Here is a 24690-nt window from a genome sequence, read left to right as displayed (position 1 = left end):
TTGAAAAAGAGATAAAAATTCACAGGAGGGCTAATAACTTCAACTGTATGTTTCACAGAGATGGTTTATCAATTAGCTCCGCCCACAAGGCTGTAAAAATGATATAAATAATTGTCCGCTGACACCTGTTCAGCTAGTCTTCACCATGAACACAATCCTGTCTCTCGTGGTTTTGAGCGTGAGTTTGCCCACCTGTGAGTACATCAGATGTGTTTTACTGTATGGTAGCATTGTCTTAAACGTTTTCTGTAACATTTCTAGTCTTTACTTATTAGCAGAGTTGGGTAAATTACTTTAAAAATATACACTACCGGTCAAAAGGTTGAGGTCAGTATGATTTTGAATACAGTACAAATTGTAAAATTGTGAGATGTTATTAAAATAACTGTTCAAAATTAGATTATAATTTAATTTAATAATTTATTTCAGTGATTTTAAAGATGAATTTTCCGCTTTGTTAATCCAGTCTTCAGAGTCACATGATCCATCAGAAATCGCTCTAATATTAATTATTATTATTATTATTATTATTATTATTATTATTAATGGTAGTAGTAATAAAAGAAATAATGACTGGAGTAATCATTTCATTTGAAACAACATACAATAAGATAAAAATTGTATAACAATTTAACATTTTTTTTTACTTTTAATAAATGCCACCCTTATGAACAGAATAATTTCTTTAAAAAAAACATGAAAAAAAACATGACTCTAAACTTATATACGGTGGTGTATATTAAATACTAATTCCATTATTATTAAAGTTGTATTAAATCACTTTAATAATTACTATGTTTGAAAAGTAATTCATTTAAAATAAGCAATTGAATTACTTGACTCAGTACTAATTCAAATTCTCATAAATATCAATGCATTAGACAATAAAAATTAAACTCTTTTGATTCTTTAAATCTGAGTAAAACGTGGCATTTGGCTATATTAAAAAAATCATGCTTAAGTATTTTAATAACAAACAGAATTACTCAGATGTTAAACAGAACAGAAGTTAAATGTTATCTTTATCCAATATGAAACCTTTCAAGGCAATGACACTATATGTAATATCACATATTGGCATTGACTAATTTCGTACTTAATTTATTGTTTTGCATGTGCAACTGTCTGACAAATATAACATTTAGTTAAAAACAGAATTATTCTGCAACATATCTGAATAACTACAAGAAATACTCAATTGCTTCTCTTACATTTTGAACTAATTTCTGACTTAATTCACTTTTTTTCTTAAGCATGTGCAATAATCTTGAAAAATGCACTCTCTTTAGTTGAAAAAAATAGAAGTACTGTTACGTGCTATTGTACATTATATTAGTATACAAACACAAGTCTCTAAATTGATTATAAATCTGTTGAATTTATTTACAGTTTAACGCAAGTAACTGAAATTGATGTTAAAATCAACAGTAATCCCTAATGACTACAAGCAAATTATTAATCCTAATATGTATATTAATATGTTCATTTATTAAAACAATTTGATTTGCTAACCACCCTTAATTGAAAATAGTTTAATCACAAGATAACTTTATTTTACCAACACTGTGAAAGGGAAATAGTTCCAATGTTGTTTGGTTCCTGGTGTTTGTTGAATTATCTTTTGAGATGCAGTTTAATAGAAATAAAATAATAAATTAATAAATAATAATAATTGCATGACCACATGATAGAGTAAAAGATGATAGTATTTTATTATTTGGATGAAGTAACTCTTTATACAACACTACGAGGCTTTGTTAAAACGATCATTGTGTGAAATCTGGCACACCCTGTGTTGTAATGTCTGTATTTTGATTATTTGAAATTCAGCTTTTTTATTTTGAAATGATATCCCCATATTTATCTGCAACCAACTGAAGTTCTTTGCAAAATTGCAGTGCCATGTAAATGGGTCATGTCATTTATTCATTCATTCATTTTTCTTCGCTTAGTCCCTTTATTTATCAGGGGTCACCACAGCGGAATGAACCGTCAACTTATCCAGCATATGTTTTACACAGCAGACCCAGTACTGGGAAACACCCATATACTCTCACATTCACACACATAAACTATGGCTAATTTAGTTTATTCAATTCATCTATAGTGCATGTCTTCGGACTGTGGAGGAAACCAGAGCACCCAGAGGAAACCCACGTAAACATGGGGAGAACATAAAAACTCCACACAGAAATGCCGACTCGAACCAATGACAGTGTTAACCACTGAGCCACTGTGCTGCCCTGGTCATTTATTAAAAACAGTAATCATAAGAAATTAAAGAAAATAACCTTGTGACAGTGTAAGGTGCACACTTAGAGGGTGGTCTAGAAACTCATACACAATATTATATTTTTGGGGCAATGACTAAAACATGACTATAGGTATAATTCTAATATCCCAACGCATTAGACAATAAAAATTAATCTCTTTTGATTCTTTAAATCTGAGTAAAACGTGGCATTTGGCTATATTTAAAAAATCATGCTTAAGTATTTTAATAACAAACAGAATTATTCAGATGTTAAACAGAACAGAAGTTAAATGTTATCTTTATCCAATATCAAAACCTTTCAAGGCAATGACACTATATGTAATATCACATATTGGCATTGACTAATTTCGTACTTAATTTATTGTTTTGCATGTGCAACTGTCTGACAAATAACATTTAGTTGAAAACAGATTTATTCTGCAACATATCTGAATAACTACAAGAAATACTCAATTGCTTCTCTTACATTTTGAACTAATTTCTGACTTAATTCACTTTTTTTTCTTAAGCATGTGCAATAATCTTGAAACATGACTATAGGTATAATTCTAATATCCCAATAGAATATTTTAATGTATATATGACTTTATATATAGTTGAAGTTTTAATTATCTCATTAACATCAACACTGTGTGTGTTACTTTTAACACTCTGCCAGTAGTTCCCATATAAACACAGAGCAGTTCATTTAACAAGGTTTAAATGTGAGATAACTGCACCATTATGCCTTAAAAAAAATTATTTTAATGTATTTTATTTTTGCTGTTGTTCAGTAAAGAGTCTAAAATGCTGTGGTGTAAAGTAAATAATTACAAATACTCCAATGACTGTAATTGAGTAGTTTTTCTCAGGAATTGTAAGTAGTTTTAAGTTCCAGTATTCTACCTAATTAACCTAGTTAAGTTCCAATATAGTTGTAGTTTTAAAAATGTGTACTTTTACTTTCCCTTGAGAACATTTTTAGTGTTGTATCGGTACTTTTACTCCTCTACTTTCCTTCAACCTACAGTCACTACTTTATTATTTCCTTGTCTATGGGGATTAGAAAAATTAGTCCTGTGATTCCTGTCCAATCAGACTGCACATATTACGTAAATCGCATCATAATGAAATACCTCAAGACATGGGCACTTTATAATTGCAGCAAACCTTTTGGAAGCATTAAAAGTGTCCAAGAAGATGTCCAAAATCTTTACACGCAATAACCCAGAGACTGTTTAGATGAAGATGATAGATGTTTACTGTATGATGACCGAAATGGCCTTAATCACCCAGCAGGCACAAGACATCAACATGGTGTAAGATTGATATTGTAACCCAGCTTTGTGGGGATGTTGCAATTTGTTTGGAAATGAAAACTGGGTTGACGTCAGAACCCAATGTCAAAATCCAACTTCCAACCTAAAACCATCCAAATATCAACAGCTAATAATGTTACAGCTTGACGTTGTGTGGACATTACCACTATGTTGTCCATCAGATGTTGGAGTTTAGTTGCCACACCTGACAAATAAATGTCTGTATTTGACGTCAATATGACGTTAGTTTAATATGTTGCCACGACGATGGATTTTGGTCACTTTCTAACAACCTAAAAGTGACCAAATATCAACGTCATTTGATGTTGTTATTGGACATCAAAATAATGTTTTCCTTAGACGCTGGCTAGACAGTAAATTTTGGTCACCCGACATCACAACCTAAATCTAACCTAATATTAACGTTTTATGATGTTGTGTGCCTGCTGGGCAATAACTAAATGCTCTACAGAATGTTACGTTTACACACAAGCAGAAATTACATGTAAATGCATCAGCTTTTTAAAGGGTAATACCCAATACTCTCTACTCTTGAGTACTTTTAAAAGGGCTACATTTTACTCATACTTTGAGTAATATTTACAACAGATACTTTTACTCTACTTGCACTACATTTTTAGGCAAGTAATGGTACTTTTTACCTGACAATGATTTTTCTGTACTCTTTCCACCACTGCTAAAATGCCAGCTGAAAAAAACACCTTAAAGCAGCCTAAGCTGGTTTTAGCTGGTTAACCTGCCTGGCTTTAAAGGGGCTTTGGCCATTTCCAAGCTGGTTCACAACCCCTCTAAAACCAGGCTGGTTGACCAGCTAAAACCAGCCAATCAGTTTAAGCTGTTTTTTTATTTACAAAATATTTTGATTTTATTGCAGCATTGTATTACATAAAGCACTAAAAAATATTACCGTTCAACAGTGTTGGCGACTCTAGACTATCGTGCACTGTGGCAGTTCAGGGCCATGATCCTCTGTACCATCCCTGACAGCTGGCCTGTACTGGATTACGCAGACTACGGGTGCTACTGCGGCAAGGGAGGCTCGGGCACCCCGGTGGATGAACTGGACAGGTCAGATTTCAACATCAGCTTACTGTGACACTAGAATCAATCATTTAAATCAGTTTGTTCAGTTAGTAAATATCACATATTCATGTATTGTAGCAGGCATTGAAAATCAGTGTGCTGGAATTTTGGCTGAGATCACTTGATATTATATCACATTCAAGCAATTTTAAACATTAAGCTCAGAAAGCTTCGTCTTTTCTCCACAGTTTTTCCACCTAAGAGTTTGTCTTGGGAATATTAATCATATGATATAATATTTGCCTTTAAATGAATTGAATGTTTCTTAAACAGCGTACGTTTCGATAACTGCAGTGCTACAAATAAGTCTTAAGCTTTTGTTGCATCAGCGTTGTTTATTTCTGTCATGTAAATGATAAAGATATCTCTTAATCTTCAACAGAAAAGTGAATTCATTATTATTCTCTTGACTCTCTTGTGAGAAATAAACTGACCCACTCATATGTCATGTGATTGGCTGTTTGCTGCACATGTCACACTTTGAACTGCGTCTAACCCATTGTTAAATGCAAATTTTGAGTTAAATGCAGAGTTAACAGAGAAACTTTATATCAAACATTGGGAAACACATTTATTAAGTTACATTTATTGACCCTCAAGTGACTATAAACTTTTATGAGTTTTTTTCTTCTGTTGAAGCAAATACTATGGAAATCAATGGTAACTTTCTTCAAAATATCTATTCATTCATTCATTTTCCTTCGGCTGAGTCACTTATTCATCAGGGGTTGCCTCAGCGGAATTTATCCAGCATATATTTTACACAGTGGATGCCCTTCCAGCGGCAACCCAGTACTGGGAAACACCCCTAAACACTCATTCACACACACACACACACACACACACACACACACACACACACACACACACACACACACACACACACACACACACACACACACACAAACACAAACGGCCAAGTTACTTTATTCAATTCAGCTATAGTGCATGCCTTTAGACTGTGGGGGAAACAGCACCTGGAGGAAACCCATGCGAACACTGGGAGAACATGCAAACTCCACACAGAAATGCTAACTGACCCAGCCGGGACTCAAATCAGTGACCTTCTTGCTGTGAGGCGACAGTACTAACCACTGAGCCACCGTGCCCCCCTCAAAATATCTATCAATAATATAACAGAAGAAAGAAACTCATGAACCTTTGGAGCAAGTAAAGTGTGTGTAAATGATGACAGAATTTACATTTTTGGGTGAATTATCTCTTTAACCTGATCTTAACTGTATTATTTTGGATTTTTCAACCTGAAACTTAATCCGCAACCTAGTTTGTTCAACTTAATTTGTGCAACAAGCTTGTTATGTGAACCCAAACAAAAAAATCATAGAAACTGTGTAATATTTACATGAGTTTTTGTTTGTCTATGTGCTTTTTGTGAAGAGCGTGACTAACATGCTGCAAGCAGATCTCATTTCCTCTGCAAGGAGATCTCATTTTTTATATATTTCATTTCTGCTCATAGAAACAGACTCTGTGTCCTTTTAAACCTTTGCATCAGAGTGAGGATAAAAAAGATGCATGTGCCTTTCTGTGTCATCACTTTAAAATCAAACTACACTACACAACTCCAAAGTACAAAAATAACACGAGCATGCAGGGGCAAACAACTAGTGCTTCGATGATGAAAATATTCTGTGGTTTGGAGCCAAAAACTACAGTGGCTGAGAGAGCTTTATGTGCTCCAATATAAGAAAACAAATGCAATTACAAAAAACACCAGCAAATTAAGAAAAGATCTTCATCTGTTTGACATCACATATGCGGCAAATTCTTACAACGCATACAAATGTTAAAAAATGCACTGCATTTTCCCACAACGCAAACAAATAAAAAAAAAAAACGCTGAATTTTCTCACAACACTAACAATTTACAGAAATACACTGCATTTTCCCACAACGCAAAGGATTTACAAAGTTGTGCTGCATTTTCTCACAACACAACAAAGCGGAACACAACAGAAATGGTTCAAGGAGACCCAAAAACATTACTGATGCTGCTGTTTCATAACTGTTGCTCAATGAAGTTGTGGGTGATCTTTGAAAGGTGAGTTTTTGATTGTTTATTTTAATATCCTGATTCCTGTGTCTTTAGTATTTATTAGCCTAAATAACCACAACCTAAAAAGCTGGGTCCATCACGTTTGTGGGTCTCCTTGAAACATTTCTGTTGTGTATTTGAAAGTGTTATGATAAAATGCAATGTGTTTTCATAGATTGTTTGCGTTATGAGAAAATGCAGCACGTTTTTTAAAAATGTGTATGCTTTGTGAGGATTTGCGGCACGTGTGCTGTCAAATGGATGAAGATCTTTTTGCAATTTGCTGCTGTTTTTTGTAATTGCAAAAATCAAAGTGGAGATTTTCAGTTAGCCAATCAGGCAAATGTGCAAACACCCATATTATTCTTAAAGGAACTCCTCTTTTTTGGAAAAAGGCTTTGCTATAGAGTTTTACTATGGTTGAATCCATTCAGCCAATCTTTAGGTCTAGTGGGAGCACTTTTAGCTTAGCTTAGCTTAGCTTAGCATAGATGATTGAATTGAATTGGACCATTAACATCTCACATATTACTAGTTAAAGTTTGACTCTTCTGTAGTTACATTGTGTAAAGACTAATAGAAAATAAAAAGTTGCTATTTTAAAGATTGATATGGCTTAGAACTATACTGTTATTCTGGCATTAATTAGCAATGAATTTTGCAATGATATTATGCAGTGCTGTTATTGTTATATGTTATATAACTGTGTGTACTACTATACATGCTTTTTATATGTTATATGCTAAAAATGATGTCTTAAAATGTACAGTTGAAGTCAGAATTATTAGCCCCCTTTGCATTTTTTTTCTTTTTTAAATATTTCCTAAATTGTTTAAGAGCAAGGAAATTTTCACAGTATGTCTGATAATATTTTTTTTTCTGCAGAAAGTCTTATTTGTTTTATTTCAGCTAGAATAAAAACAGCTTTTAATTTTTTAAAGACCATTTTAAGGTCAAAATTATTAGCCCCTTTAAGCTATATATTTTTAATATTTCAAGACTTTTGATTCAATTTGAATGCTAATGGATTAAAGAAAAAAAAACTCAAATTCAGTATTTCACAAAATTAGAATATCATGACATTGTAGGCTCCCTGTGTCTCAATCTAGTCCGCTAATTAATGCAAAACCTTGAAATTGTCCCAGTCTGGCCTAGTAGGCTTCATAATTATGGGATAGACCTCTGACTTGATAGTTGACCATCATTGGCCCTGCATAAGAAGGAAAAGTCTCAAAATCAATTGCAAAAGAAGCTGGATGCTCTCAGTGTGCAGTATCTAAATCTATTAATAGAAGGTTAAGAGGAAGGGAAAATGGGACTGGAAAGGTGCACTAGTATGACCGCAGCTTTGAGAGGATTGTCAAGCAAGGGTGACTGGTGTCATACAGCCTCATACAGCCACACACAGACGTCTGCATGACATTGGCTACAGCTGTAGAATTCCATGTGTCAAGCCACTCCTGAACCAAAAACTATGTTAGAAGCGTCTGTGCTGGGTTAAGGAGAAAAAGTATTGGTCTGTTGCCCAGTGGTCCCAAGTCCTCTTTTCAGATAAAAGCAAATTTTGACACAAAAGTCAAGCTGCTTAATGTCCAGTGTGAAGTTTACTAAGTCGGTGATGGTTTGGAGAGCCATGCCATCTGCTGGTGTGGGTCTATTGTTTTTTAGCAAGTCCACAGTCAATGCAGCTCTATACCAAGACGTTTTAGAGCACTTCATGCTTCCTGCTGCCAACAAAGTTTAAGAGGATGATTTATTTTCTAGCAGGACCTGCCCCAGTACCAAAGCTACCAGTACTTGGTTTAAGGACCATGGTATTCCTGTTCTTAATTGGTCAGGAAACTTACTAAAAACACCCCCTGTTAAACCCCATTGAAAATCTATGTGCTATTGTCAAAAGGAAGATGAGGGAACAGAGACCCTGAAATGCAAATGAGCTGAAGGCTGAAGCAACTTGGGTTACTACAGTATAACAATTCAACTCTGCTGATTCTTTTTTATTGATTACATGGAATATTCTAATTTTGTGAAATACTGGACTTGGGATTTTTTCATCTTTACTCCATAATCATTCAAATTGAACAAATGAAGGCTTGAAATATTTCACTTTGTGTGTAGTGAACTTTTTAAAACAAATTATCTAAATAAATGGACTTTCCCTCAATATTAAAAAAATTTGGCACATACCTGTAATTTAAGATGTTTTTAATTTTTTTATAAAAGAAAACTTTTGAGGCCAAAAGTGTATTTATTAAAGTTTATATATATATGGGCGATGCAGTGGCGCAGTAGGTAGTGCTGTCGCCTCACAGCAAGAATGTCGCTGGTTTGAGCCTCGGCAGGGTCAGTTGGCATTTCTGTGTGGAGTTTGCATGTTCTCCCTGTGTTCGCGTGGGTTTCCTCTGGGTGCTCCGGTTTCCCCCACAGTCCAAAGAAATGCGGTACAGGTGAATTGGGTAGACTAAATTGCCCGTAGTGTATGTGTGTGTGGATGAGTGTGTATGTGTTTCCCAGTGATGGGTTGCAGCTGGAAGGGCATCTGCTGCATAAAATAAGTGCTGGATAAGTTGGCGGTTCATTCCGCTGTGGCGACCCCAGATTAATAAAGGGACTAAGCCGACAAGAAAATAAATAAATTAATGAATATATATATATATATATATATATATATATATATATATATATATATATATATATATATACATATACACACACATACATTATTTGTGTTATATAAAAACTTTTTAAGAATGTTCCTGCATTCTCTGTATCTGTAGATGCTGCCAGGTACACGATCAGTGCTATTCTGACTCATGGCAACATGATGACTGCTGGGGAATCTTGGACAACCCCTACACTGAAATCTATTCGTTTGCATGTGATAAACCAGCACAGATAGTCTCCTGCAATGGTAAGACACATTACTCAGAGGAACAGACAGTGCTAAACAAGCAAACACTAACTCTTATTTGATATGCATCTGCATTGTGGCAACATGGCTGGAATGTTTTTATTTTTCTTTCTGCTTCTTGCAGCTGACAAGAATCGCCCTTGTGAGATGTTCATCTGTGAATGTGACAGAATAGCAGCCCATTGCTTTGCACAGGCGGGTTACAACCCAGAGTATGAGCACTATCCTAGCAAAAACTGCAAATGAAGATAGTGAGAAAGTTTGAAAAGTGTTCTCAAAATCGCATTAAACAGAGCAATAGTCCATTTGTTCATGCCAGCTGGTTTTTAATTTAAAGCAGACAGATTAAAATTATTTATTATACAAGTCTTTAAGTTTTTGTATTTTATTTTCCAGCATAAACATCCAAGTTGTGAACAGAACATCACTATTTCAGAGAATATAGCTTTATTATTAGAGTAAAGATTATTTTGCTTCTCATTGGCATTGTTTTTTTTTTTCTTGTTTTATGAGAATTATGATTGAAACGTGTAAAAAACAGATGGCAAAAACTTTAAAATAATGCTTTATATGTTTAATGTACTATTAACTAATGATAATATGTAAAATGTAACATTAACTAACACTGTAAAAATGCTGGGTTCCACACAATTGCTTACAGACTGCATGATTTTAGCCCCGATTTTGCTGACAGGTTTTGAGAAATCGGCGACAAATGCCTGAAATCAAAGGCAAATCAGTGCTTGTTTACGTGAATATCAATTACACAGTGTGAACGATCAAAGACCCGATCTGAGAGTATCGCCGATGAGTCGCCGTGAGGGGTCCTGTATTTGGCATGCTATATATCTAGAGCTGGCTGCGATTCAAATCATGCCATGTGAAATGTGTTCTGAAAATAACATTGGTGGTTTCCTATAGCCAATGAGAGAGCATCATCCACTAGTATGGATACCTGCAGGCCAACGGGAGATTGTGTAAGTTAAAAGTGCTCATTTTTAGTCTATTTGAACCCAAGAAATGGAGGAAAAGCTAGTGGAAATTAGGCAGGAGCACCACTGTCTGTTTGACGTGTCATCTGAGCATTACCGGGTTGAAAAGTAAAAAAGTTGGGGAAAAAAAGCTAATTTTTAATAGCCAGGTGAGCAAAATAAGTACATTTTCTACCGCACTAAAACCTTCTTTTTCCATTATGTAGTTTATAACAAAAGATATATTATGTGACCTTTTAAAGTCATGCAGTACGAAACCCTCATTCGTTGATCCATCCTACAATGTAAACAAAGCAGCGACTGAATGCTACCCCAGATAGTCATGCAGTGTGAAAACATCCATGACACGACTACTTTAAAAATCATGCAGTCTGAACTCGGCATAGATTAACTGAATTTAGTTTTTCAAATCTAAGTGGACTGAGCATAAAACAATTAAGTTTCCCAGCTTTCCTAAAAAAATATCAAGAATTGTGTTGATTCAGCTTATTTTAAATAAGTAGTTTGAACAAGCAGAAAAAATATATTTTTCAGTGAATGAAACTCTTGGTAAACTGTTACCAATATTAGTTAAGAAAATATTTTTTAATATTGATTACTTTATAATTCTTTAATAATTTCAGCTACATCATTATGTGTCTTTGAATTCTTCCCAAGTAATTTAACTTTTAAAATGTTTATAATATATGGCGACACAGTGGCTCAATAGTTAGCAGTGTTGCCTCACAGCATGAAGGTCGCAGGTTCGAGTCCTGGCTGGACCAGTTGGCATTTCTGTGTGGAGTTTGCGCGTTCTCCCCTATTTGTGTGAGTTTCATTTGGGTGCTCCTTTTTTCACCACAGTCCAAAGCCAAGCGCTATAGGTGAAATTAATAAACTAAATGGCCATAGTGTATGAATGAATGTTTTTAATTTAAATGTTAAAATATTTGTTAAAATCCTTTAAAAAGCATTGTCATTATTGGCAGAGAATCATAACCTTTATACATTTAAAACACATACAGTATTAAAAAAATAGTTGTGATCCTGGATACTGTCACTTTTTGAAACAAACTTTTTTATGTAATACAAACATCAGTCATTCATTCATTTTCTTTTCGACTTAGTCCCTTTATTAATCTGTGTTTGCCACAGCGGAATGAACCGCCAGCTTATCCAGCACATGTTTTTACGCAGCAGATGCCACCTCTCACTGGGAAACATCCATACACACTATGGACAATTTAGCTTACCCAATTCACCTATACCACATGTCTTTGGTAAACTGTAGCACCTGAATGAAACCCACACCAACACGGAGAGAACTCCACACAGAAATGCCAACTGACCCAGCCGGGGCTCGAACCAGCGACCTTCTTGCTGTGAGGCGATTGTGCTACCCACTGAGCCACCGTGATGCCCTGAACAATAGTTAATAATTATAACACAAGTTTAGTCTTAATTTCTACTAAAAACATCTTTAAATTCCTTCAAGAAGTAAAAAAATCAAGTTGAGGGAAAATTTATTAAGTAATTTTAAGCACAAACTTAACCAAATTAAGCCATGTACTTACAAAAAACTAAACAAATTAACATTTTTGACAACACCACTGAAAATGTATACTGATCCATGAAATTTTTTGAAAATGTTGTATTATGCATTTCAGGATAGTTGTCAGTTATACCCAATATGCAAATAATATGCATGCCAATGATGACCAATGAGCATTTCAAACATTAGTTTCAAATTCCAGATATATCAGTTTTACTGTCAAATAAATATATCTTGTTTTAAGGATGTTTAGCTATTTCTACTTGAACAAAAAGAGAGCAAAATGAAGTTTAATTAAGTGAATTAGTAGTGTTGGAGGTTAGCTGTTAATTGTCAGTGACTCTTGGGTTTGCCTTCACAGATGTAAGGGTAAAAAAGTGTACAGTCCGCATCGTTCCATAGCCTCTGTCTGTTCTCATTCACCCGACCGTGAAGCTGCCCACAATCCTCACCATTCACACGGACATCCCAGTCATCTGGCTGACCGACATCCCAGTGGCTGAAACAAACATTAGTAATCATATTAACATTACAGAATCACCATGTAGTCAATAGCCATAGCTCAAAATATTTCCAAATGTCTCAGTCAAATTGTGTTTTCTTACAATCCCATAGCTTTAATCAATAACGAATTAGATGAAACTACATTTGTTTTAAAAAACATTGTAATTTATACCTATAAGCACCAGAAGGTCAAATTTACCCATACTGTAAAACACAACAAGTTAAGAGAACTCAAGCCATTTTTGAAAACCAATTGCATTAAATTGTGCTCCTTTTTACAGGATGTAAAATAAGTCTTTGGTGTCTCCAGAATGGGTCTCTTAATTGTACCCTGCTGAAAATGTAAGTTTTTGCTTAAGAGGAAATTGTAGCTGTTTTGCACCTGTGCCTTTAAATGCAAATGACTGGTTAACCCTGCAAACCCAGCATCAGACAAATAAACAAAGCAAAATGACAGACAGCAACTCAGACACTGATGAAGGAGACCTGCAGTCACAAATAGCAAAGGTTAGGACTGAACCAGATAGTTTCCAAATGGTTATTTGATGTAGTTGTTATAGAGTTTGTTCAGCCTTTGTGTAACGATGAATGAGCCACACACAAAAGATGTTACTAAGTGTGCTATAATTACAAAAAAACTGTCTTAAAGGGTACCTATTATGTAAAAATCACTTTTATAAGGGTTTAAACACAGTTGAGTGGCAACAATAAATGAATATATCCAGCTTTTAATGGTAAAATGTATTAATTTATTTTTTTTATAATCACACTTAATAAAAATTACAGAAACACTTTGATTGGCATTATCTCATTGGACGTTTCATCAGAGGGCAAAAGCCCCGCCCATTAGTGATGATCTTTCCTTCATTTGCACAGGACGTTAGTCTTGTTTTTGAATTTGCTACTATGCTGACATATAGGCATTTGCCCTCTTCTGAAAATAGGGCTGAGAGCACAATCTCATATGAATTCAAAGCGACAGTTAACAAAATGACACAATTATGATCAAAGCCTAAAAGGGGCAGTTTCAAAGAGTTATCCAACATTATTTGTGGGATGTTTTGAGCTAAAACTTCACATACACACTCTAGGGACATCAGAGAAGCATAATAGGTCCCTTTAAACTTCCATTTTATGTCGACTTTAAGTTAAAAAATGAGTATTTTTTAACTTAATCCATTTGAGTAAACAAATATTCTTACTGTTCAGTAGCGCTAAATTCTGTTCCATCCACCCAAGACCACTGTCCCTCTTCTTTCTCAACAAGCCCGATCCAGTAGCTGTCAGACAGCTTCACGATTGAAGACAGAAAGTCCTGGTTTAAAAAGAAACCAAACTCAAATTAAACCTCATGTTTAGACTTCAATAGATATCTGTAAGGTGTTTTTGTCTTGCCAGTTCAGCCAAGTCATTGACAACCACTAGGTGCGATCCTTTCTGGATGCAATTGGTTTCTGCAGTTTTCCAGTTCCTCTTTATCGTAGACTGAAAGTAGCAGGAGCCTTTATAAAACACCCAGTTTTCCTGACAGGGGCCTGTACGAACATACAGTTACACGTATATAATCTACCCCAAATCAGAAAATGCTGGGACAAAATAAAAACTGAAAATAATAAAGACTTGTATTTCATTGCAGTAAATACAATACAACATTGAGAATTTTTTACATTTATTTTTAATTAAATTTTTTTTTTTTCCAAAATAAACACCTATTCAAATTTTGGTTCTTGCAACACATTTCAAAAACGTAGGAGCAGTAAAGCATTTACCACTTTGTAATGTTGCCATTTATTTTCACAACATTTTAAAGACGTTTAGGGACTGAATACACCAAGTGTTGAAGTGTTTCAGGTGTAATTTTGTCCCATTCTTGCTGCAAACAAGTCTTAAGGTGGGCTACAGTACGGGGTCTTCGTACCACACATTCTCTATTGCAGACAGGTCGGGACTGCAGGCAGGCCAGTCATGTATCTGTATCTTTTTCCTCCACAGCCAGGACTTTGTAATGTGTGCAGAACGTGGTTTTGCATTGTCTTTTTAAAACATGCATGGGGGTCCCTGGAAAAGAAGGCAGCATATTGTGCTCCAAAACTTTTCAGCATTAATGGTGTCATTACAGAAGTTCTAGTTAACTTCGCCAAGGGCACTGACACAACCCTATACCATGACAGACCCTTGCTTTTACACTTGTTGCTGGCAACAGTCTGGATAATCCTTTTCTTCTTTGGTCTGGAGCACACGGCGTCCATTTCTCCCAAAAAAACCTGAAATACTGATTTATCTGACCACAGTACACGTTTTCACTGTGTGATGGTCCATCTGAGATGCCTTCTGGACACTGTAAACATAGGGCTTCCTTTTGGCACAGTACAGTTTTAACTGGCATTTGTGGATGTAACTACATATTATGGTACTTGAGAAAGGTTTGTTAAAGTAGTCCTGAGCCCATGTGGTGATATCGCTAAAAGATGAATGAGGATTTTTGATGCAGTTCCGCCTGAGGAATCAAAGATCACATTTGTTCAGCTTAGGCTTGTGCACTTGTCCTTTACACACTGAAACTACTCTAGATTCCTTGAAAGTTTCAGTTATGATATGCACTGTAGAAGGTGAAACATCCAAATGTCTTCCTAGCTTTCTTTGAGGAACATCGTTTTTAAACATTTCAATATTTTTCTCATGTATTTGTTGGCAAACTGGCAATCCTCGGCACATCTTTGCTCCTAAAGGACTAGACCTATCTTGGATATTGTTTTTGTACCAAATCATTATTACAATCCCCTGTTGACATCACCTGTTTCAAATCACATCACAATTAAAGCAATTTACCTGATTAATAGCCCTAAATTGCTCCTGTCCCAACTTTTTTGCAATGTGCTGCAGATTTGAATGACAGGAAAGGATGTATATTTACAAGTGAAATGAAGTTGACTGGACAAAACATGAAATATTTTGTTTTCATATTGTCTGCAATGTAATACAAGTCAAAGTAAAATTGGAAAACACTGTTTTCTTTTTTTATTTGTGTTTTCTATACTGTCCCAACTTCTTCTGATTTGGGGTTGTAAATAAATTATAACTTTAGAGGACAGTTCACCAAAATTTAAAAACTTTCTAAATTGACTTCAGGGCAGTTGATTTTTTTCTTAAATAGGATATAAAATTTTTAGATGAAACTGTGGTCCTTGGTCACTCATAAAATGCAGGTCAGTGTTTAAAAGTGAAAAAAAAAAAAACTTATACAGGCCAAAAAGAAGATATGCTGACATTTTGTGAAGCTAAATGATTTAATTCAGTGGTCCTGGTCCACACAGCATAGACTACATCATTTAAAAATATTTGTGCCTTTTTAATTCCAACGAAATTGTTAAATTGCTAAAGCTAATTATATCTTTATTTTCTATTATTTATTTATTTATTTATTTATTTTTTGATTATTGTTAACAACAAACCTTGCACCGGCACTGGCACCTGCATCACAAGTTCAGAGAAATGACCATCCTCTGTGAGAAAAAACATGAATAAATTCATTTTTACACAACAAAATAGATAGTTAATATGAATGAACCACATGTACCAGTTGTTTCTAGTTTATGATTCATAAGTGTTTCCCTTTAATTACACTTTTGAATTGCATTGGTGGATCATCATATTGTTTATATAGTGTATAGACAGGGTTTCTGCAGGTTTCACCAAGTTAAATTTAAGACATTTTAAGTCATTTTGAAGACCATTATGAATACAATTTTAGACTTATACAGGGTTACATGCTTAGGATTTTTTGTGAATATCCCAGTTGAACATTTTTTTTACTTGCCCAATCAAAAAACTATTATAATTAAATAATAGAATAATAATAATAATTTATTAGCGTGGGTTTCCTAGTTTCCCAGTGATAGGTTGCGACTGGAAGGGCATCCACTGCGTAAAACATATGCTGGATAAGTTGGCGGTTCATTCCGCTGCGGTGATCCCAGATTAAGAAAGGGACTAAGCTGGAACTAAGAAAATGAATGAATGAATGAATGAATTTATGAAAAGATATATATAGGTCAGGTCAGTATCCTCAGTAATAAATAAATTCAGAACTTTTAAACAAATGTTACTGTAAGGCAGGGGTTCTCAAACTCTCTGTCCTGGAGTGCCGGTGTCCTGCAAAGTTTAGTTCCAACCCCAATCAGACACACTGGGCTAGCTAATCAAGCTCTTACTAGGTTTTCTAGAAACATCTGTGCAGGACAAGTTGGAGCTCAAATCTGCAGGACACCGGCCCTCCAGAACCTACTCCAGGAGTTAAGGAACCCCTGCTGTAAGAAAAGTAACTAAAAGCTATTTGTAAATAAAAAGTAAAAAGTTTTATTGAGATTGGGATGGTTGGTGATTGTATGGGTGTTAATGGCCAGATTAAGTAGCTAAACATTAACAAGGGAAATATACCGAACCGTTAAAAAAAAGATTTAAGACCTACAACACAATATTTCTGTAGATTTAGGACTTTTCAAGGCCTAAAAATTTGCTTTGGAGATTTAAGACTTTTTAAGACCCCGTGGATACCCTGTATATAACATTTTATTGAGAAACAGGTCCTTACCAAATTGTGGAGTTTTGGGGGCATCAACGAGGGTCTTCATAGAAAGTCTAACATCTGCAACCTCTTGGCTGATCTGAGAGACTTGAAAGAATCATAGTCAAAATCAAACTCCAAAAAGACAAATTACAATATCAAAAAACATTAGGCGGAAGAAAAAGGCTTAAACATACTTTTAATTCCAACAGCCAAGGTCAGTATAAACACATAGAGGGCAAGAATGGCATAGATTATATACATCATTCTGTTCCTTCTACCTTTAGAAAGAAACAACAAACAAGTTGGAAAAAACTCTCAATTCAACATCATTTATCAAACAATGATTCACTATAGTAGTTCATAATCATGTTGTTTTTAAAAGTCAGACTTTCTTAATGAAGATTTATTCTCTTTTCATTTTTTTAACAAGAATACCTTTTTAATATTATCATCATTTAATAAATTAAACATTCTCTACACGTAAGAAAACAAAATCGTCTTTCTCACCTGATTGCATTATGAATTTTTGTCCACTGTGATTAATTTCTGCCTCGGCTGATGTAAAGCGATCATATGATACAGTTTCCATGTCTGAAAAATGCAAGACGAAGGACGTATTCGAAGGACGTGAATGATTAAAAAAATTATTTAAAAAAAATTTGAAATGTGTTTTTTCCTTTATACAAATGCCAAGACTAATAATGAGGTGTAAATAAACAGCCTGAGTGTACAAAACGCAAGAGTTTCAAGGCCATGTAACAGGCAGTTGAATATTAACTTTGTCTGAACTTCATCCATCACAAACATGGAAAAGAGCAACTAAAATGTCTGTCCACATATTGTTAGTTTTAAAAAAAGAGCAGAATGAAGGGATTTATTACCCAACATATTTTAGTTAAAGAAATGTATTTTAAAGCTGAAAACATCATTACACTGAGAAGCACTCAAAACGTTCTCATTACACTCTAATTTTAAAACCAAATAAATAAAATATTGACAAACCCAATAATTGTTAAAAATTCAATTTAAATGACATATTTTAAGATCATGGTTGTGTTTGTCCTAATTTAACCCACGTTTGAATAAAAAAAAAAAACTGCAAGAAAATCAAACAGTAAAGTGCAGCGAATCTTACTGTATAAAGTGAGTTTGTGTGGACTCTTCTCCTCGTCTGCTGCGGTCAGTGTCCTAATGGTTGTTTTCATGGCATTCTGCACTTACGCAACAACTCCTATCCATTTCCGAGAGGGGAATCGACCATCCTAATGTCTACTGCACTTATTTATAAAACTCGCGTTTGCACGTGTGTGAAATATCACAAAATTTTCAGTTAAGATATAGGCTACAGGAAGACTTGACTTTTTCCACATTTTGTGTTACTCCCTGTTATTCCAAATGAACTAAATGCACTGCTTTCCCTCTGAACTTAACAAATCATACACAATATTGACAACGTGAAAGTAGTTTGTGTGAAATCTTTGCAAATTTATTTCAAATTTATATAAGGATTCACTGCCATTTCTCAATACTTTGTTGGAGCACTTTTGGTACCAGTTACAGCCTCAAGCAACCAATTTAATCTTGATGTTGTTGTTTTTGTCTAAATCCTTTGAAGCATTATCGCCACCTATTGTATCTGATGTCAATTTAAACTTGCATTGGTGATGGGTCTGAAGTTTAAAAGGGGCAGGAAAAGGGATTTTGGGGGTAAGTAGAAGAGTGGTAGAGATGAGACATACTGTAAATGCACTAGATATCACGTCCCAGCTCTGAGAATGCGTCAGTAATGATGCCATATTGGTACAGAATTTCCATGACAAAAGTTTAAAAGTTGCACTTAGTAAAGCTTTTACACATTGTACGGGTCTAATAAACAAAGAAAACCAAGCATAAAGGCAAAACAATTCAAAGGTACAATTTCGTTTTTACAATTTTGTATGTTGCAAATATTTTTACTCAATGTTACTGATGTTATAGTCCCTTACTGCATTGACCATAATACAAATTGCGCCAACTTGCAATAAATAACAGCTTTTTTAACAGCTTTTTTTTTTTTTTTTTTCAAATTAGGAAGATTATATGATCCCAGTAAACAGAGCTTCGTATTGTCATACCTGTTTTGAAAATTGTATGTTTATCCACTGGCGAGAGATCTGTGTAATACCATAAAATCCACATGAAGCACGCAGGTTCAGGTCACATCACTCAGAGTGCCCACATAGTTTTTAACTGATCTCAGATCAGTTTTACAAGTTTGTCTATGAAATAAAAAGGAACAGTGAAAATAACTAAATGAAATAAGTTAGTTTACCTCTTAAGGCCCAAGGTGTTTTTTTACATGCATTTTTGTTTCTCTTTGCTATTTGGGCTTATTGGAACCTAATTAGAACAAAAATCTAAGTATCATCTTTTGATATGATGTACTTTTAGAGAAAAATGATGGCCATATATGTGGACTCGTGGTCTGTATTTACATAAAACACTTTTTCCTGAATGTTTTTTAATGCATATATAACATAGAACTTTTTTTACTTGCTTTGACTATCAGATAGTAAAAACTATTTTTTTTTCCATTTGGACAGTTAAAAATAGGGTTTGGGTCATTTCATATGCTGCAAAACAGTTGCAAGATGACACCGTATGTCTGTAACAAAATATAAAACATTCAAAGTATTTTAAATATACACTTAAGAGCTAAAATGTGCTGTCCACATATGTAGACACTCAAGGCCATATGAGATTAACTTATAATTTTTTAAAAAGTTACTTTAACTCAATGAAAAAGAGTTTTGGTAACTCATAAATTGATTATATTTATTAGAACTCTAATAAAATGAGTTATGAATTAATAAATTATATATTTTTTGTGTTAACTCTAATGCTAGAAAGAATTCCAAACCATTTGAGTAGCTTTATAGTTGTTTGGACTTAATTGACCAGTTTAAGCTAATTGAACTAATAGTCATTTGTTAACTGAACTTAAACTGTTTAAGTTACAAATACTCTAAAAATTTGATGATATCAAGACAAACGATATATGTGTATGTGACACAATATATAGTTTACAGTACTCAAACCATTCTGTTTCAAACTTAAATGGTTTGCCATAATCTGTTTCCTCAAACAGTTTGAGTTAACCTAACTTATCTGGTTTTACAGTGTAATAGTTTCTTTTTTTACCTGATTTGCAGAGTCCAGCTTGAAACAAGCAATAAGCCATATTCATAAAATGTATGAAAAAGCGCAAATCATGCATACACTTAATATTTTATGATAATGATAGATGATAAGATAAGTGCATTTTTACACTGTAAAACCCAAAAAGTTAAGGTAACTCAAACCATTTGAGGCAAACTGATTGCAACAAACTATTTAAGTTCAAAATCTAATCCTAATGAGTACTGTGAACTTAATAGATTTGAGTAAACGAAGCAATGAGCACAGTTAAACCCGATAAATGAAGAAAACTCAAACCAACTGAGTACTGTAAAACCCAGTAAGTTAAGGCAACTCAAACCATTTGAGAAAACCGATTGCTACAAACCATTTGAGTTAAAAAAAGTGGATCTATATGAGTATTGTGAACTTACTTCATTTGAGTTGAAGTAATGAGGTATTTAATTAACTCGTCATTACCTTCAACACTGAGTTCAAAACTCTTTTCAAATGAGTAGAATTAACTTTCAGTAAATTTTGAGTTAACTACACTCATTTCATTTGATAAAGTTGACTACTGGGTTTTACAGTGTAGATTAAACCTTCAATTTAAAGTTTGCAATGTGTTTCAAAAGATCAATTCTAATGCATGTTTTGCCTGAGTTTTTGTTACATTTACATGGCTTTGACAAAGTCTCAAATTTGTTGTTTCGAACGCTTTGAAAAAACAATGAATAATTTTGCAAATCAATTGGTTAAATTGTTTTGAGGCTTTGTTTCCCCCAACACTACTCCAGTCTATGAAACACTCAGACCATGTTCATGCCAAAGCTGCGTCACTTTCAGGTAACTTATCATCACTTTCAGGTAACTTATGCCCATGAATCTTGAAAACATTATATTTTTGGTTGTTCTATTAGTGAGGCTAACATTTAACTTCTGGTTTATTTGTTGATGTTTAAGTTTAGTTTCTTGCTTTGCTGCTATGCATTGTGCTTTAAACTATGATAGGACATGTTTTGTCACTTTTAGTAATAAACCAATCCGTTTGCACCTCTTTCCCATGTTGCTGCTAATTATTATTATTATTATTATCAACATGTGCAATACTTTACAATTCTGTTTGCACACTAGCTACATACACATGCACTGCACAATTATTTCACTCTATGTATTATTTATTATAATTCTGTTATCTTTGTTTGTTGTTTTGTCTATTTCTACATTTTTTATTGCTGCTGTTCTCTCTGCCAAGTTCATTTTGTTGTATCGCTGCAATGACAATAAAGTCTTTTCAGTCTTTACATTGGTGGATTGGTGTGTTTTTAACAGGCCAGTTATTTTCATTTTGTACATTACAATATGAAATAACAAAACTGACTCATATTCAGTGATTTCTGAAAGATTAATAATATAACATATGAAGCCACAGGCCATAAACCATTTTTATTGCATGAATTCCTCAATGTTTAATGGTTTTCTGAATGTAAACAAAAAACTTTTGTTTAAAAGTATAATCAATAATTCTTCAAACCACAAATGTCTTAGATTTTTACTGACAGCAAGGGTCAGTTTTTATCAACATAGATTATAGTGCAAGTTAAATTTGCACATTTTGGTTGTAGTTTAAGCACATTATGAAGAGTGCTTGACTAGCCCATTGTCTTAATGGTTTGTCATGAGTTTTTTTTTAAATGACAAATTTCTTCTGTTTTGTACATAGAAGTTCAATGCTGTAGTTTCTCACAAAAGGTGATAGGTGGCATGACCAGCACTGCTCCAGAGGCACCAGCAGCTGCACAGGTACAGACACAGGTTGCTGCACTGCTGCACTTATTCCTTACCTTTTTGTAAATGTTTGAATGCTTCTGCAGAAGACATGTCAGTGTTTTTTTATGTAAACTGTTATTTTATAATGTAAATATTTGAATGTTTAAGTGTAGTTTTGAGTTTTTATATGAATATTTGTATAAATAAATAAATCATTAAATAAATGCACGTTTAATTATATATGTTTGTTTATTTTATTCCTCTGTGAGAGCACCACAGTGAAATTTAGCTATAAAGGGCACCCTTTTGGCCAGCAGCGGCCTTGGGGATGAGCCTTTCCAAATGAAGTCCAGCAATAATCTGCAACACGACATGGCTTAAATATGCCACAAACATAAAGTGGCAGAAGGATCACTTTAGTGATGTCTCCCTGCATGGATGATTGTGTATGATGCAAAGATGTTACAATATTAAATACAAAATTAATATATAATTTAGCAAGGATGCTTTAAATAAATACAAATGGCAGTAAATATATTTGTATCATTTATAATACTATATATGAAGAGTTCAGATGCAAAACCCTCTAAATCCTTCAGACCTCTTTTCTTGTAAATGAGCATTTTCTATCAGGCTCCTCTGATTAGGTTCAGTAGTAACATTTTATATGTAATGATAAGGTTATTAGCGAGTAAATAAAATACCTTTTTTCAAAAATGTCACTTTAGACAATTCTTTGGTTTTTAACAAGGTAATTTTTTTTTTTTTTGCGTCAAAACCAGCTAAATCTACTTGTGCTTTTTTTTTTTTGCAAAAACCTCTAAATCCACCTATTGGGACAAGACACTGCAATTAGTTAAAAAATCACTAAAGGTGCAATTAAAGATTATTTTACCAAACATAAAACACATTACATAAACCACCTAAAATACATAAATCTGTCAAGTAAGTGGCGGTTCATTCCACTGTGATAAACCAGGGTAAAAGCAGAATGAAAATGAATGAATGAAATCTGTTAAGTGCATTAATCAATAACATTAAAACTGACATTCATTCTTAACAGTCTGTTGTCATTTCTGATATTTGGGATTTGGATTTAACGCAAGTAGAGCAATGTTTAGCAAACATTGTAATCTGAGCTTGGTAGATTCAAATAATGTAGTGTAAAACATTATGAAACATCAATATCTGTGCATTGTCTATTTATATAAAAAAAACTTATCATACTTATAGGTAATATAAAGTAATATAAATAATGTTAAGTTTTATACATTATATTTATCTTTTAAAAATAGCTTACATTAGCTAATAAAACACAAGGTAGGCCTACTGGGCAAAAAGGGGATATCTCTCAGATAATTTTAGAAGCTGTCATTCATTCATTCTCACCATACTTAAGGTCTTGGTCCCTTGTTTATCCTCATAGCATCCATGTGGGATAAAAGAACAGCATCTTAAATCTGTCTTTCGTGAAATGCAAACTGTTATTTCTGAATGAGCTGACGCTGCGATTTAGATGATTCGAAGTAAATCTATTTGTTTATGGTGTATTACGTGCCTAAAGTATTCACTCAATGTCATTATCTCATTTTTGGTGGAAGTGGCGTTTAGCGGCTTTTGCATCTGAACTCTTTATATGTACATTTTCTGATCCCAGATCAATTAAAAACTATGAAACCTGTTTAGTTATTCACCACTGGGGACAAGCTGAGTGAATCTGCATGCTTCATGTGGATTTCATACATCCTCTGAAGAAAATGTGAGGGGTGTTTTCTGTGAAAAAAACTTTACCTCCAGGACGTTAAAGTCGGCATGAAATGAAAGTTAAGTTTGTCCTTGCCAACATGATTAGACTAATGTAATATTACTGTTGCTACTATTTGTATGGCATTCTTGAACAAATGAAGTTGTGGTGAGCAAAAGACACTTTCAAAATATTTTTAAAAATTCTTTCAACCAATATCCTGCAGTCAATATGGAAACTGGAAAATAATCTCTTGACTTGGATTTGAAAATGATTTGGGTTTTGGAGCTGTTTGCTCATGATGTTTATGAAGGACCAAAATACCTGCATATTTGAAGAAGAACTGGTGTCTCCATTGTAATTTCTTCACCTGCAGTTCATCCCGCTCACCCCTAGAGGTCTAATTAATTGTAATCTTGATTTTTTACTGGTTACTTTTACCAAGTAGGTACTGATGCAGCCTGGAGACCTCCAAGTGGTAGGTATTACACTACAAGTAGGTTGGGTGACCTCCAAGTGGGAGGGACTTACGCCACAGGTGGGCTGGGTTTAGGTGGTGTGGGTGGAGTAGACGTTGATAAAACACATCAGGTTACTGTGAGGTTGGAGTAGACATTCAAAAAGCACAATATTGGGCTCCGTGTCATGTACAAGACATTAAATAAATAAAAAGCTCAAGTCCCACCCACTTGGAGCTGGCTCTGACTTCTGTTTATACCCTTCTCACTTTTATTGCCTCAGTTCAAAATAAGGCTTGTCTGTTAAAGGCACAGTTCAACATA

At 34.1% G+C, this 24690-nt stretch overlaps 2 protein-coding genes across 2 annotated transcripts; one reads left to right on the top strand and one right to left on the bottom strand.

Annotated features, from left to right (window-relative positions):
* The first annotated feature begins 49 nt into the window (after positions 1–49).
* LOC130233330 (phospholipase A2, minor isoenzyme-like) lies at positions 50–9947 on the top strand. The gene is made up of 4 exons (XM_056463303.1): positions 50–194; positions 4512–4662; positions 9511–9644; positions 9769–9947. Exons 1-4 carry the CDS (start codon positions 146–148, stop codon positions 9888–9890), a joined length of 456 nt encoding a protein of 151 aa, XP_056319278.1. The 5' UTR covers positions 50–145; the 3' UTR covers positions 9891–9947.
* Positions 9948–9949: 2 nt separating this feature from the next.
* On the bottom strand, positions 9950–18443 carry asgrl1 (asialoglycoprotein receptor-like 1). The gene is made up of 8 exons (XM_056463294.1): positions 18374–18443; positions 17746–17829; positions 17433–17516; positions 17263–17343; positions 16124–16174; positions 14070–14206; positions 13874–13989; positions 9950–12666 (listed from the first exon to the last, which is right to left on the bottom strand). The coding sequence occupies exons 1-8, from the start codon at positions 18441–18443 to the stop codon at positions 12501–12503; spliced, it is 789 nt and encodes a 262-aa protein (XP_056319269.1). The 3' UTR covers positions 9950–12500.
* Between the last annotated feature and the right edge of the window lie 6247 nt (positions 18444–24690).

Source organism: Danio aesculapii, chromosome 8 (genome assembly GCF_903798145.1).
Source record: "Danio aesculapii chromosome 8, fDanAes4.1, whole genome shotgun sequence".
NCBI classification, from domain to species: Eukaryota; Metazoa; Chordata; class Actinopteri; order Cypriniformes; family Danionidae; genus Danio; species Danio aesculapii.
Note: the sequence above shows the minus strand (reverse complement) of the source record. Positions and strands in the feature narration are given on the sequence as shown.

What these genes read in the sequence shown, in the direction of transcription:
- asgrl1 (XM_056463294.1), bottom strand. Translation starts at nt 18,443, where the DNA reads ATGAAAACAACCATTAGGACACTGACCGCAGCAGACGAGGAGAAGAGT. An exon ending in ACACAAACTCACTTTATACA is followed by an intron (nt 17,830 to 18,373) that starts GTAAGATTCGCT and finishes TGCATTTTTCAG; the next exon opens with ACATGGAAACTGTATCATAT. An exon ending in GGTGCCAGTGCCGGTGCAAG is followed by an intron (nt 14,207 to 16,123) that starts GTTTGTTGTTAA and finishes ATGTTCGTACAG; the next exon opens with GCCCCTGTCAGGAAAACTGG.
- LOC130233330 (XM_056463303.1), top strand. Translation starts at nt 146, where the DNA reads ATGAACACAATCCTGTCTCTCGTGGTTTTGAGCGTGAGTTTGCCCACC. An exon ending in GAGCGTGAGTTTGCCCACCT is followed by an intron (nt 195 to 4,511) that starts GTGAGTACATCA and finishes ACCGTTCAACAG; the next exon opens with TGTTGGCGACTCTAGACTAT. An exon ending in CCGGTGGATGAACTGGACAG is followed by an intron (nt 4,663 to 9,510) that starts GTCAGATTTCAA and finishes CTGTATCTGTAG; the next exon opens with ATGCTGCCAGGTACACGATC.